General features: G+C 40.5%; 1 protein-coding gene across 1 annotated transcript in view; it reads right to left on the minus strand.

Annotated features, from left to right (window-relative positions):
- NOX4 (NADPH oxidase 4) overlaps positions 1-8,262 on the minus strand; it is a 157,973-nt gene extending 149,711 nt beyond the window's left edge. Inside the window, exon 1 of the mRNA XM_058186635.1 lies at positions 8,130-8,262. Coding sequence (XP_058042618.1) covers positions 8,130-8,186 — 57 coding nt within the window. The 5' untranslated portion in view covers positions 8,187-8,262. The remainder of the gene's footprint in view (positions 1-8,129) is intronic.
- Positions 8,263-15,114: the final 6,852 nt, after the last annotated feature.

Raw genomic sequence — 15,114 nt, forward strand, 5'->3', positions numbered from 1 at the left:
ATCTTTTCCTTTTTAAAGTAGTTTCTCTTCCCTCTTTAATTAACCAGTGGAATGACTTGCCTTCAGAAGTAGTGGGTGTTCTATCACTGGAGACTTTTAAGAAGAGACTGGACAGCCATTTGTCAGGAATGGTTATAAGGTCTCCTGTTTGAACAGGGGGTTGGACTAGAAGATCTCCAAGGTCCCTTCCAACTCTGTTATTCTTTATTGTCTCTTGACTTGCCACCCCTTCTTGGAGATTTCATCACCTCTTGGTACCTCTTCCTTGACTAGCAGAGCAAATGAAAAGAGAGGTGAAGGGAACGTTCTCCATGACTGCTCCTTGTATCTACAGTAGTGGCCAAAATTGTGGAAACCTTTTGGGAAAATGTATTTTCTAAAACTAGCTAATAACACCACTTTTTTTGGGAGTAGTACCATAAAATTATATATCAATGGAAAGGTAATTTAATCAAGAATGAAATACAATAACTTTTATGAAGCATTTGCTATTAGAATAGCAGTTACAGTGTAAAGAAGAAAAGTGAAACACGCAGAAAAAATGAAATATACAAAAATTGTCACCATAGAAAAAACGAGATATACACAAATTATCACCATGTCAGTTAATACTTAGTTGGGTAACCTTTAGCATGAATTACGGCCTTACAATGTCTTCCCATGGAGTGAACCAAGTCTTTTAGTTCTGCAGCTGTTATCATGTGAATCCAAGACTGAATGATTGCTTCTATTAACTGGGTTTTATTGCTGGGTCGCTTCTGACTAACAAGTTTCTTTAGTCGGCTCCATAGATTTTCAATTGGGTTAAAGTCTGGGCTATTCCCAGGCCATTCTAGCAGTGGAATATGATTATCTTGAAACTCCAAAAACAAGTGGTGTTATTAGCCATCAAACCTCGAAAATACACTTTTCCCAAAAGTTTTCTACAATTTTGGCCACTACTATAGCTCTCAAAGGCATGTTTTTAATTAAATGAGTCTCTGAGTTCAAGAGGATAATTTTCTGTTTCTTTCTCTCTCAAAATGTAGTTTAGATAAAACTGAAGCTTCCTTACCCTCTGTATTTCTTAATACATCTACTATTTTATGTCAAATATAACGGAATATTTTCCAGTACTGATAAAGAATGGGCTACGTTCATACTCTGCATTCAGTATAGATATTATGGTTTTTTTAAATAAGTCCTGCTGCTACTTAATGTTTAAGTGATTAGCAGGAATGCTGTACTGAACCCAGTCTCACACATTGAATGAATACACACACACACAAATACATATGCATACATATATGCATATGTGTATATATATATAGGCATGTATATACATATACAAACACAATATACAGTATACACAGTATATACTGTATGTATACATGAATTAATTTTAAAAATTACTTATTTTTTCATCAGTTCATAATTACATTTTATAATGTATATGGTACATAATAATATATATTCCAATAATACAATTAAGACTTTTGAACAAAAAAATGAAAGCTAATACAAATTAATATAAAACAAAAAAAGAAATTTTTTAAAAAGGCAAAAATGCCAACAAAGTTGAAGAAAATATATATATATATATATATATATATATATATATAGGTCTTTGGTTATTCGGGTTTTCTCCAGCGTAAAATTGGAAGTGTCTTGGCGGCTGACGAAGTCTCATTTGTCATCTTCAGGCTTCGTGCTTCTGGGAGCAAAGCACGAAGCTGAAGCCTGAAGATGACGAATGAGACTTCGTCAGCCGCCAAGACACTTCCAATTTTACGGAGAAAACCCGAATAACCAAAGACCTACATACAAACACCCGCGAAAACCTCAGAAAACATATATATATATATATATATATATATATATATATATAGCCTTCTAATATTCTTCACAGCAGTTAAACGTACAAACAGATTTTAACCCCTCTCTCTACAGTTACATCATATTTCCCCCCCTCCTATCTAATCATCAAAAGAGTTGTTTTTTTAAAAAAAAATTACATTAAAAATCCCTACGAAGTTTCCATTTAGCAATAAATGTGGGTGTCTTTTTTTTTCCCAGGCAAAGAAGACATTTATCCAAATATCCTGCAAAATCTGTCAACTTCACCAACCATTCCGCGGCAGTGATTAATGTCAAAACTTTCCATCTCTTTTCTACTGTGGCCTTTGAATCAATTCTCACAGCTTGTTCAACTAAGCTAGAAGGGAGTGTGTGTCGCTTGCGGCTTGGAAAGCTGGGAAGACCAGCTGTTAGCTTAATACATCCGTATATCAGGTTATCTGATTTAGACATAATGGGGGTTTGAGGGAGTCCTTTTCTCTTTTCTCTTTTCTTGCCTCAGCAAACCATATTACTGCTGATTGTATTAAATTAGCTTACCACACAGAGTTGCTGTGTGGGTGTATAATGGAGACCAGTGGTGGGTTGCTCCCGGTTCGGACTGGTTCTATAGAACCCGTAGTAAAATCAGCGGGAGGCTCCACCCACTTACCCAAACGTCACCAAAACTCTTCTGTGCATACGCAGAAGAGCAAGCGCGCAGGCATGGGCATGATGCAAATCGGTAGTAAAGGTAAATAGAACCCACCCCTGATGGAAACCCCCTATAAGTTGCTCTGGGCTCTGGCAGAAAAAGGATATAAATTTAGCAAATAAAGGACGATGCGTTTCATTTATTCTTCTCTGCCACTCCTTTCTCTCTCTTTTTTAAAAAATATAAACATTCCATCTTCCCTTAAACAGTGGTGTTGTCTGGGTACAAATATCTCTTTGCAACAACCATCAAAATTTACAACAACATTCATTACGTTGATATTAATTCTCTCTTCTTACAACTGTAGTATATTGAACAATTGAGCATAGTAAACTTATTCATTTTTCCCTCTTAACATATCTTCTAATAAGAATATAATAATAATATTAAACATAATAATCCTAATAGTCATAATAATAAATTATCGTATTGTTTACATCTCTAGCTTGTTTTCTACTCTTCTTTAATCTTCTTTTATTTCCAACTTCCGTTTTTATTCTCTAACCATTGATAAAATAATTCCCATATTGTATAATATTGAGTTTGTTCTTTCTACCTTAATTGCAAGCGTTAATCTGTTCATTTTTGCACATTCTCTGCCACTCCTGGGTCAATTGTCACTGTAAACTGAGTTCTAATCTAACCTTAAGCATGAAGTCAGCTGGGAGGGGGGACCTTGAGCCAGTCACTCTTTCTCAGCCCTAGGAAGGAGGCAATGGCCAACCACTTCTGAAAAATCTTGCCAATAAAAACTCAGGGACATAATTAGGAGTCAACACTGACTCAGAAATGAGCCCCTCTGTCCAAAAATAATGGGATCTGCTATCATCTGCAGGTTTATTGCAGGAAATTGTCAAATGTGGAAATATGTAGAACAGAAGGGTCCATCCTTTTCTTTGGATCTTCAGGCCTGCCACATTTACTACTGTGGGAAACTGGGAATGGGGATTGTATGGAGCCAGGGTGATATATAGTCAAAATAACATTCCTTTCTCAGAGAGTCAAGGACATCTTGCCCTGCACCTGGATGGCTGGAACTAGAAGGCATCTCCAGTTGGGATGGCGCTTTGATTGGACCATATGATGGACTTATGGGTGGTGGGCAAGGACTTGTTCTTTCCTTTGGGTGGGGAAAACCTGGAAGCTTTCAGATTCAGGTTTTCCCAGATGTGCCAATATGACATCTCTAATAAAGTGGAACTTAGAGGACATTCAAGCCTTGGAGTTTTCTTTCATTGGGGGTGTTACTTTGAACCATGACATTAACCAGAATCTTCTGTAAAGATACAGAATATTATGTACTATGGGATAAATGGTACAAGTGGCTAGAGACTAGAAAAAATGAATAGTGATGAAAGGGGAGAAACAATAAGTGCAAGATGTATGTAAGATAGTGTATAAAATGTACACATTTAATATAAGTGATAGGAATTATAGAGTAATAAGGGATAATGAGACAAGAAGGATATAAATATTATAAAGGGGATTGGGAGAAAATGTAAATATGAGGAGATCACCACTACGAAACAGTTGTGAAAAAGGGAATGTACATTATGTGTTTTGTGTTTGTTATATTGTGTTGTGTTATAAATAAAAAACTTTATCAAAAACATAAATAAAAAGAAAATTCAAGCAACTCCTTGGATACCGGGGCGCTGTCCAGGGTCCTGAGCCCTGAACATTGACCTGAAATCGGACGGCGTGAAGACTCAGGGAAGATGGAGGACAAGAAAGCCATGGAGGGAACCAGAGGGGCTGGCTCGGCGACCTATGTCGAGACCATCTACTCCCCTTCCCAAGCCATGGTGGAAGCATAAGAGGCCGCAGAAAGAGAATGACACTCAATTTCATTGAGGGCCACATCAAGGTTGTGGTTGACCTGAGGGAACTGGGCAGGTCTGGCCGACTGGGTGGGTGTGGCCAACTGGGTGGGCATGACCAGCTTGACGCCACTCCCCAAACTGCTGGCATATTTCCTCTTCACACTGGGTAGACCGGGCCTGTTGTGGTCTGCCAGCAGCCTGCAGAGCTGGCAACGGAGTCAGAAAGCGATGAGGTTGAGGAAGAACATGGGCCAGTCCTGGAGGCTAGGGAAGGCCCGGATGAGGGTTCTGCATCGGAGGCAGAGGTGGGGCCAGGGCCATCGGGGAGTAATGAGTGGACTCCAGATCCTTCAGAGACTGACAGTAGTGAGGCAGAGGAACAGGAGGAGTCTGTTCCTAATGCACACATGAGAAGACCTGCCAGAAGGCAAGAGCAGCTCAAGCAAAGAGAAAAACTCAGGAGTAGGGCCAAGAGATGATTGACCCCTCCCATAAGGCTTAAAAGACCAGCAACGGCGTTTGGGCTTTGCCGGAAAACAACGTTGATAGCTTCATCTTCTTGCATTCATTTTGTATCGGTGTCTTCTGAACTTTAGCCAAGAAAGGCCCTTGGCAGTTTGCCTAATTGGACCAAGGTTGGGGATAGGACTGAGGAATTTGTGTTGGGAGGAATTTGCTTTCATTTAGTTCGGACGATGCTGAGAATGAGTTAATTCTCAGCTGTTCTAATAAAATTTGTTTGTTTTTACACTGACTGAGTTTCCTACTACCTGCTTGGGCCTGGGTCACAACTGGGCCAAAGACATGCAGGCTGGCCCTTTACATTTTCTAGGACGGCCCCATGGGCTGGATCTGACCACATTGCAGGCCACATGTGGCCCACGTGCCTTGAGTTTGACATCTCGGATGCAGCGGGGGTTGGGGGGGAAGCCGCACACCTGACTTAAATAATGCTATTTTTACTTCTCTGTGATTTTTTCCATTAACCTGCACTGAAGCTATTGTTTCAAGGGGAATAAATACAGGTAGTCTTCAACTTACAACAGTTCATTTAGTGACCGGCACTGAAAAAAAGTGACTTGCAACCAATGGTTTAGCAACTGTTCAAGGTTGCAACAGACCAGGGGTGAAATGCTCCCAGTTCGGACCATAATCGGCCAATCCGGTACCAATGGCAGCGGGTGGTTCGGAGAACCCGTAGCAAAAATCCCTGCCCCACCCCAATGCCCAGCTGAGCCACACGATCGTCAGAGCCTTCCTTTTTTGTTTGTTTTACTTTTAAAAGCATTTTTTTAACAACCTCTTCGGCCAAAGAGGTTGTTAAAAAATGCTTTTAAAGGATCAAAACAAAGCTCTGATGATCCCAGTCTAGGTGCCTGATCATCAGAGGCTTTTTTTTTACTTTTAAAAGCATTTTTTTAAAAGGTAAAAAAGTTGAAGCCTGCTCTGCAAAAAAATGGGGGGTTCGTTTGAGAGAGAGAGAGAGAGAGAGAAAGAAAGAAAGAAAGAAAGAAAGAAAGAAAGAAAGAAAGAAAGAAAGAAAGAAAGAAAGAAAGAAAGGGAGGGAGGGAAAAGGAGAGGAAAGAAGGACTACAAACCTAGCACTAGACACAGCTTCATAGGATAATCCAAGGCTGGAAGGGACCTAGAGGTCATCTAGTCCGACCCTGCTTCAGCAGGACATTGTTAGTGAGTTTCGGTCTTTTGATCCTCCAGTCACAGAGCCACGCCCACCCAGCCGCATGACTCTCCCACCAAGCCACGCCCACCCAGCCACGCCCACAGAACCGACAGGAAAGAAATTTAGATTTCACTACTGCTTGTAACCAATGGTTTAGCAAGGTTGCGACAGACCCCTCCCCCACCACCAAAAGGGACTTAAGACCTAGGCTAGAAGTTTCGATGACCCTCCCAAGGTCACATGATCCCATTTTGGTTGCTTGGCAACTGGCCCATATTTTACAGCTGGGTTTTGCCAGACACTGGTCCTTGACTTACGACCATAATTGCACCCCAAATTTCCACGGCCAAGTGAGACAGTTGTTCAGTGAGCTTTGGCCCATTTTACAATCTTTCTTGCCACATCTGTTAAGTGAATCACTGCAGTTAACTGTGAGAAGGATCTAGGAGTCCTAGTGGACAACCATTTAAATATGAGTCAGCAGTGTGCTGCAGCTGCCAAAAAAGCCAACACAGTTCTGGGCTGCATAAACAGAGGGATAGAACCAAGATCACGTGAAGTATTAATACCACTTTATAATGCCTTGGTAAGGCCACACTTAGAATACTCCATTCAGTTTTGGTCACCACGATGTAAAAAAAAATGTGGAGACTCTAGAAAGAGTGCAGAGAAGAGCAACAAAGATGATAAAGGGACTGGAGGTAAAACATCTGAAGAACGGTTGCAGGAACCCGGTATGTCTAGTTTAATGAAAAGAAGGACTAGGGGAGACATGATAGCTGTATTCCAATATCTCAGGGGCTGCCACAAAGAAGAGGGAGTCAAACTATTCTCCAAAACACCTGAAGGCAGGACAAGAAGCAATGGATGGAAACCAATCAAGGAGAGAAGCAACCTAGAACTAAGGAGAAATTTTCTGACTGTGAGAACAATTAATCAGTGGAACAACTTGTCTCCAGAAGTTGTGAATACTCCAACACTGGAAGTTTTTAAGAAGAAATTGAAGAACCATTGGAAGAACCATTCAAAGAAAAAAACCAAGAAAATCCAGTCGTCTATGGCAGGAGTCTCCAACCTTGGTCCCTTTAAGACTTGTGGACTTCAAATCCCAGAGTTCCTCAGCCAGCTTTGCTTTGCTGGCTGAGGGACTCTGGGAGTTGAAGTCCACAAGTCTTAAAGGAATCAAGGTTGGAGACCCCTGGTCTATGGAGATTTTCAGTCATCCAGGTCACTGTTGTCCCAAAGGTGCTTTTTTTTCAAGGGGCAACTGGATTTTTTGGGTTTTCTTTGAAGACTTTTCGCTTCTCATCCAAGAAGCTCCTTCAGCTCTGCCTGGATGGTGGGGAATTCCCAAGAATATACTTCTTGGATGAGAAGCAAAACACCAGAACAACTAGACACAAAGACAGTTCCCTCCCACCCAATGTCATCACTCTGCTTAACAACTAATTCCCGCAATACTGTCAAATAATTTACTAAGACTGCATTACTATTATTCTTCTCTTCCTGACTAGTATCTATCTCTTCCCACTTATGACTATAACCATCTTGCTTGTATCTTTCAATTTATAATGTTTTTTATTTGTTCCCTAGTACCATTTGCTAGCTTGTAGTAACTTTGACTAGCACTGTGTTGTATCTTTTCATTCTCGATGAATGTATTTTATTCTCCTTATAGCATATGTACCAAAGACAAATTCCTTGTGTCTCCAATCACACTTGGCCAACTAAGAATTCTATTCTATTCTATTCTATTCTATTCTATTCTGTTCTGTTCTGTTCTGTTCTGTTCTGTTCTGTTCTGTTCTGTTCTATTCAAAGACAAAGCAGAAAGTCCAGTTGCCTCTTGCAAAAGGCACTTTTGTCCCAAAGACTTGAGAATCTTTACAAACTTCCTCCGGACTCGGTCCGCGTGGGCGAGAAGAGCAGCAAAGCGCTTTGAAAAAAAAAATCTTTTTAAGTTTTCGTCCTGGCGCGCGTGTCCAAGCACCGGCAATCGCCAGCGCGCTTGCACACTAACACTAAAACACACACACACAACCCCCATCCCCATCCCAACCCTTGTTTAAGCTACTTGGGAAAGGTTGGCTCTTACCAGGAAAAGATGCTTGCTTCCTTCGTTGGCGAGCCAGCTCTTGCAAGATGGAGCCATGGTGCCCGAACCGGCTCCGCTTCGCGTTTAAGGGGCAGCCCCAGACCGGGTTCTTCCTTTTCAGCCCCCGACGGCCAAGCCTCCCCACTTTTTCCCCTCCTTCCGGCCTCCCCCTCCCTCGCCTCACCCCTCGCCCCCTTCCTTCCCCTGTCCCGGGTGTGTGTGTGTGGGGGGGGGGGGCAGAGATCTGACCACCTCCCACTCTTTCCACCTTCCTTTGCGCCTTGCAGACAACTTTGCCGGATGGCGCCGACCGGCTCCTTTGTCTGCGGCCGGGCGGGGAGAGGCGGCTGGTTCGGGCCAGCCTTCCCTTCGCTTCCTCCCTCTTCGTTTCTCTCCGGGGCCGGGCACAGGGGTCTCCAACAAGAGGAGAGAAGGGGATCCCCCCCGGGAGCTTCGGAGGGGAATCCCCCTCCTCTGCATGTGCAAGCGCTGGCTCTTTTGTTTCTTGCACGCCCGTGTGTCCTTGGCGAATCCCACTCGGTCAGTCCGCAGCCCCTTTGTTTGTCGGAATTAAGTTCGCGTGGGATGAGCGTGGGTCGGAGGTGAATGGATCCCACGCGCATATACCACAAATATGTCCGTTGAGGTGGGCGGGGGGGAGGATGCGCGTGTAAGAATGAATTTACATCGTGCATTGACTTACTGTTTACTGGTATTACTCGTGTTGCCTTAGATTGTTACATCATCGCCAAAATATTTTAAGAGCTGCTCCCCAGGCATCAAAGATCAAACCAGGTAACTATATCCCATTGCTGAACCATTCTTCTAGTCTTCCAATATTTAGAATAGAATAGAATAGAATAGAATAGAATAGAATAGAATAGAATAGAATAGAATAGAATAGAATAGAATAGAATAGAATAGAATAACAGAGTTGGAAGGGACCTTGGAGGTCTTCTAGTCCAACCCCCTGCTCAGGCAGGAAACCCTATCCCATTTCAGACAAATGGTTATCCAACCTCTTCTTAAAAACTTCCAGTGTTGGAAGTTTTCACAACTTCTGGAGGCAAGTTATTCCACTGATTAATTGTTCTGTTAGGAAATTTCTCCTTAGATCTAAGTTGCTTCTCTCCTTGATTAGTTTCCCCCCATTGCTTCTTGTTCTACCCTCAGGTGCTCTGGAGAATAGCTTGACTCCCTCTTCTTTGTGGCAACCCCTGAGATATTGGAACACTGCTATCATGTCTCCCCTTAGTCCTTCTTTTCATTAAACTAGACCAGGTGTCAGCAACCTGCGGCTCCAGAGCCTCACGCAGCTCTTTGGTCCCTCTGCTGTGGCTCCCTGTCAGGGATCCCACCACTGGCTGGCCCCGCCCCTCGTCCTCCCCTTCCAGTCACTCCTCGCCTAGCCTAAGAAGGTAAGGGCAATGGCAGGGGATGGAGAAGTGGCTGGGGCAGAGACAGAGAGAGAGGGGGGGTGGGGAGGGAGAAAGTCATAGAAAGATACAGAGAGAGAGAGGGGAGGAGAGGGAGGGAGAGAGAGATGTCAAAAGCGTTTTGTGGTTCCCAGTGTTCTCTGGTTCTCTGCCCTAATGACCAGCTGAGTAGGCATGGCTAGGGGGATCATGTGACTGGTAGAAGTGAGTGACATCGAGTTGGCCATGCCCACCCAGGTTTTGTGGTTCCCAGTGTTTTCTGTTGGATACAGGTCCAAATGGCTCTTTTGAGTGTTTAAGGTTGCAGATCCCTGAACTAGACATACCCAATTCCAGCAACCGTTCTTTATATGTTTTAGCCTCCCTTCCCCTAATCCTCTTTGTTGCTCTTCTCTGCACTCTTTCTAGAGTCTCCACAACTTTTTTACATTGTGGCGGCCGAAGCTGGATGCAGTATTCCAAGTGTGGCCTTACTAAGGCTAATCACAGAGAAAAGGGGGTCAAACTATTCTCCAAAACACCTGAGGGCAGAGCAAGAAGTAACGGATGGAAACTTATTAAGGAGAGATTCAACTTAGAAGGTACGAGAAATTTCCTGTGAGAACAATTCATCAGTGGAAGAGCTTCCTCAATCACTGGAGTTGTCCATCAGGCTTCCCCACTGTCGGAAGGTCGCAAAAGGAGATCAAGTGATCCCGGGATACTGCAACCATCATAAATATGAGTCATGGATCACGTGACCATGGGGATGCTGCAATGGTCGTAAGTCTGAAGAACAGTCGCAAGCCACTTTTATCAGTCGGTCACTAAAGGAAGTCGAGGACTACCTATATGCAATGCATTCTAGGAGACCCAACGGATGGAATGGGACAACTTGCCAAAGTCAACTCACCATGGGAAAACGGGAGAATTCAACAATTCAACAATTCAGTTTAATTACTTAAAATAGCTAAAATTATTTTAATTTTTGTCATTCACATTTCATTTGGTTTCTCCTTTGGCTTCCTTTCTTTAATGATTTTATTCTCTATATCTTCAATATTAGTGTAGCTCATGTCCTGCAGTGAATTGTCCTGTGGCAAATTGGCTGTGGCAAGTTATCACAGTCCCATTTTGGTGGTGGAAGATTTCTTCAAGAGTGTGGAGAAATCTTTTTTAACTTTTTTTTAAATTTGAATTTATATCCCGCCCTTCTCCGAAGACTCAGGGCGGCTTACACTGTGTTAAGCAATAGTCTTCATCCATTTGTATATTTATATACAAAGTCAACTTTTATTGCCTCCAACAATCTGGGTCCTCATTTTACCTACCTTATAAAGGATGGAAGGCTGAGTCAACCTTGGGGCTGGTGGGACTTGAACCTGCAGTAAGTGCAAGCAGCTGCTGTTAATAACAGACTGTCTTACCAGTCTGAGCCACAGAGGCCCAGTTTGAAAGCTGGTTAAAAAAAAGGCAACTAGAAAAATAGGGACCATCTTTGTTGGGAAGGGAACAGCGTTTTGTGCGCCTTTGGCATTGAACTCATTGAACTCCTCATTTTACCTACCTTATAAAGGATGGAAGGCTGAGTCAACCTTGGCCTGGTGGGACTTTAACTTGCAGTAATTGCAAGCAGCTGTGTTAATAACAGACAGACTTAGTCTGCTGAGCCACCAGAGGCCCATCTTACTTATCTTAATACTTATCTTAATACTTCTGCACTTATTATATAAACAATATTACCACCCACCCTCAAATCTTAATTTCTTAACATTATTTCAGTTAGTCATCTGGTCTTATCCATTGTTAATAGTATATATTCTCTTTAAACTTTCATATTAATTCGTTAATTTGTAAAAAAAGTAGGGAAAAAGAATATTTTGGCAGAAATTGTAACTACGTAAAATGTATTTGGATATGACAAGTTGTATACGACCTGATATGGTCAATACTCTGTTCATAAAATATGTGGGTGTGCGTGAAAGTAAAAAAAACAATACAACTTGATTTTTTTTTAAAAAGTGTGTGAAAAAAATCTGTAAGCCAAAAAGAAAACAAAAAAAGAAAGAAAGAAAGAAAGAAACATTCTTAATGGACTATTGGAAATAATTCTTAATTCTACGTAGCTTCTTTTCCAAAAACACCATGCTACTGACCAGAGCATATAAAACATTTGCTAGGCCAATTCTTTTTTTTTTTTTTGAAAAAGTTTTACAACAACAATTAAATTTTCCCCTCCCCTCCCTCTCATTCCCCTCCTCCAACCCCCGACTTCCCGGAGCAAACACAAGGTATAGTTTAATAAACAAACAGTCATACATTAAATTTTTAAAATCTAACACAATTATAATCCTCTCTCACATAACCTGACTTCTTCCATTAAAATCAAAAACAACGTCCTTCATTCAAAGGCAATCTGAAATTTCTTAATCTGATATCTATTTTGAATATAATCAATCCAATTCTTCCATTCGTTTAGATATTTTTCTTGAGTACTGTCTTTCAAGAAGGCTGAGATTTTAGCCATCTCAGCCAAATTGGAAACTTTCAATATCCATTCTTCTATTGTGGGTAATTCTTTTTTCTTCCAATATTGTCCAATCAACAGTCTTGCTGCTGTTATTAAGTTCAAAATCATGCTAGGCCAATTCTTGATTACTGCTCGCCTGTCTGGAACCGTTGTCTTATTGTGATTCAGTAAACAACTGCGCGTAATTAGTATGTATCAATTTCTAGAAAAATGCTTAATTTTGTACCATGTGGAGATTACGCTAGCTTCAGTTCCCTGAAAGATTTCATTGAAACAGACAGTTTGATTGAAACGTTTTGCGTAAAAGTGTACCATGCCATACATAGCCAGTTTGGTGTGATGGTGGAGGTATTGGTCTGGAAACCAGGAGGCTCTGAGTTCTAGTCTTACCTTAGACAGGAACTCAGCAATTTTTAAGACATGTGGACTTCAACTCCCAGAAGCCAGCCATGTTCTAGTTTTGGTTGCCATCTTATTGGCTTTCCATCCTTCTGATGAAATCATGAGGATGATGCAGCCCAGGAGGATTCAGTGTGTAAGCTGCCCTGAGTCTTTCGAGAAGGGCGGGATATAAATGCAAATTTTAAAAAAAGTGTGTTGGTAGGCAGGATTTATCACTATAGTTCACATCAACAGTAGTGTTGCCACATTCAACAGTAGCATAGATAGATAGAATAGAATAGAATAGAATTTTTATTGGCTAAGTTTGATTGGACACACAAGGAATTTGTCTTGATGCATATGCTCTCAGATAGATAGACAGACAGAAAGCCTGTTTTCCCAAAATAAGACATCCGCTGATAATAAGCCCAATCGGGCTTTTGAAAGCATGGCAATAAGGCCAAGCGCTTATTTCAGGGTTCAGAAAAATACAGCACACTTCACTTAATCCTCCAAGGAAAGATTGAAGGCAAATGAGGTCCAGGCAGAAGAAGAACATCATGGCTTCAAAATCTATCCACTGTTGACCCCACCACATTCCTAAGAGGACTCTAAGGGGCGTGCATAAGAGCACAAATGTGCCTACCGTTCCTGTCCTATTGTTTCTTCATATATATATATATATATATATATATATATATATATATATGTTTATACTACCTTGTTTCTCCTCATATATATGTTTATATATTATATAATCTTTTGTGTTATGCTTGTGTATATTGTTATGACAAAATTAAATAAATAAGTAAAATAAATAAAATATAGGAATGGTGGTAAACTTTAATTGTTAGGGCACAAAAAAAAATAGGTACCCAGACGACACACTGTTTAATAAATGATGGAATGTTTTGTATTAAAAGAATATTTATTTATTTATTTTAAAAAGGAAATATAGGAGCTACATTATTTCTACTAGAAGTTTGGACATGTGATGCGCCACTCAGAAAAATATAAGTCAGGATCTTATTTTCGGGAAACATGGTAGATAGAATTCTTTATTGGCCACGTGTGATTGGACACACAAGGAATTTGTCTTGATGCATATGCTCTCAGATAGATAGAATAGAATTTTTATTGGCTAAGTTTGATTGGACACACAAGGAATTTGTCTTGATGCATATGCTCTCAGATAGATAGACAGACAGAAAGCCTGTTTTCCCAAAATAAGACATCCGCTGATAATAAGCCCAATCGGGCTTTTGAAAGCATGGCAATAAGGCCAAGCGCTTATTTCAGGGTTCAGAAAAATATAAGTCAGGATCTTATTTTCGGGAAACATGGTAGATAGAATTCTTTATTGGCCACGTGTGATTGGACACACAAGGAATTTGTCTTGATGCATATGCTCTCAGATAGATAGAATAGAATTTTTATTGGCTAAGTTTGATTGGACACACAAGGAATTTGTCTTTGGTGCATATGCTCTCAGATAGATAGAATAGAATTTTTATTGGCTAAGTTTGATTGGACACACAAGGAATTTGTCTTTGGTGCATATGCTCTCAGATAGATAGAATAGAATAGAATAGAATAGAATTTTTATTGGCTAAGTTTGATTGGACACACAAGGAATTTATCTTGATGCATATGCTCTCAGATAGATAGATAGATAGAATAGAATAGAATAGAATAGAATTTTTATTGGCTAAGTTTGATTGGACACACAAGGAATTTGTCTTTGGTGCATATGCTCTCAGATAGATAGACAGACAGAAAGCCTGTTTTCCCAAAATAAGACATCCGCTGATAATAAGCCCAATCGGGCTTTTGAAAGCATGGCAATAAGGCCAAGCGCTTATTTCAGGGTTCAGAAAAATATAAGTCAGGATCTTATTTTCGGGAAACATGGTAGATAGAATTCTTTATTGGCCACGTGTGATTGGACACACAAGGAATTTGTCTTGATGCATATGCTCTCAGATAGATAGATGATAGATAGATAGAATAGAATTTTTATTGGCTAAGTTTGATTGGACACACAAGGAATTTATCTTGATGCATATGCTCTCAGATAGATAGAATAGAATAGAATAGAATAGAATAGAATAGAATAGAATAGAATAGAATAGAATAGAATAGAATAGAATTTTTTATTGGCTAAGTTTGATTGGACACACAAGGAATTTATCTTGATGCATATGCTCTCAGATAGATAGATGATAGATAGATAGATAGATAGATAGATAGATAGATAGATAGATAGAATAGAATTTTTATTGGCTAAGTTTGATTGGACACACAAGGAATTTATCTTGATGCATATGCTCTCAGATAGATAGAATAGAATTTTTATTGGCTAAGTTTGATTGGACACACAAGGAATTTATCTTGATGCATATGCTCTCAGACAGATAGACAGACAGACAGACAGACAGAAAGCCTGTTTTCCCCAAAATAAGACATCCGCTGATAATAAGCCCAATCGGGCTTTTGAAAGCATGGCAATAAGGCCAAGCGCTTATTTCAGGGTTCAGAAAAATATAAGTCAGGATCTTATTTTCGGGGAAACATGGTAGATAGAATTTTTTATTGGCTAAGTTTGATTGGACACACAAGGAATTTGTCTTGATGCATATGCTCTCAGATAGATAGATGA

This window comes from Ahaetulla prasina, chromosome 5 (genome assembly GCF_028640845.1).
Source record: "Ahaetulla prasina isolate Xishuangbanna chromosome 5, ASM2864084v1, whole genome shotgun sequence".
Classification (NCBI taxonomy): Eukaryota; Metazoa; Chordata; class Lepidosauria; order Squamata; family Colubridae; genus Ahaetulla; species Ahaetulla prasina.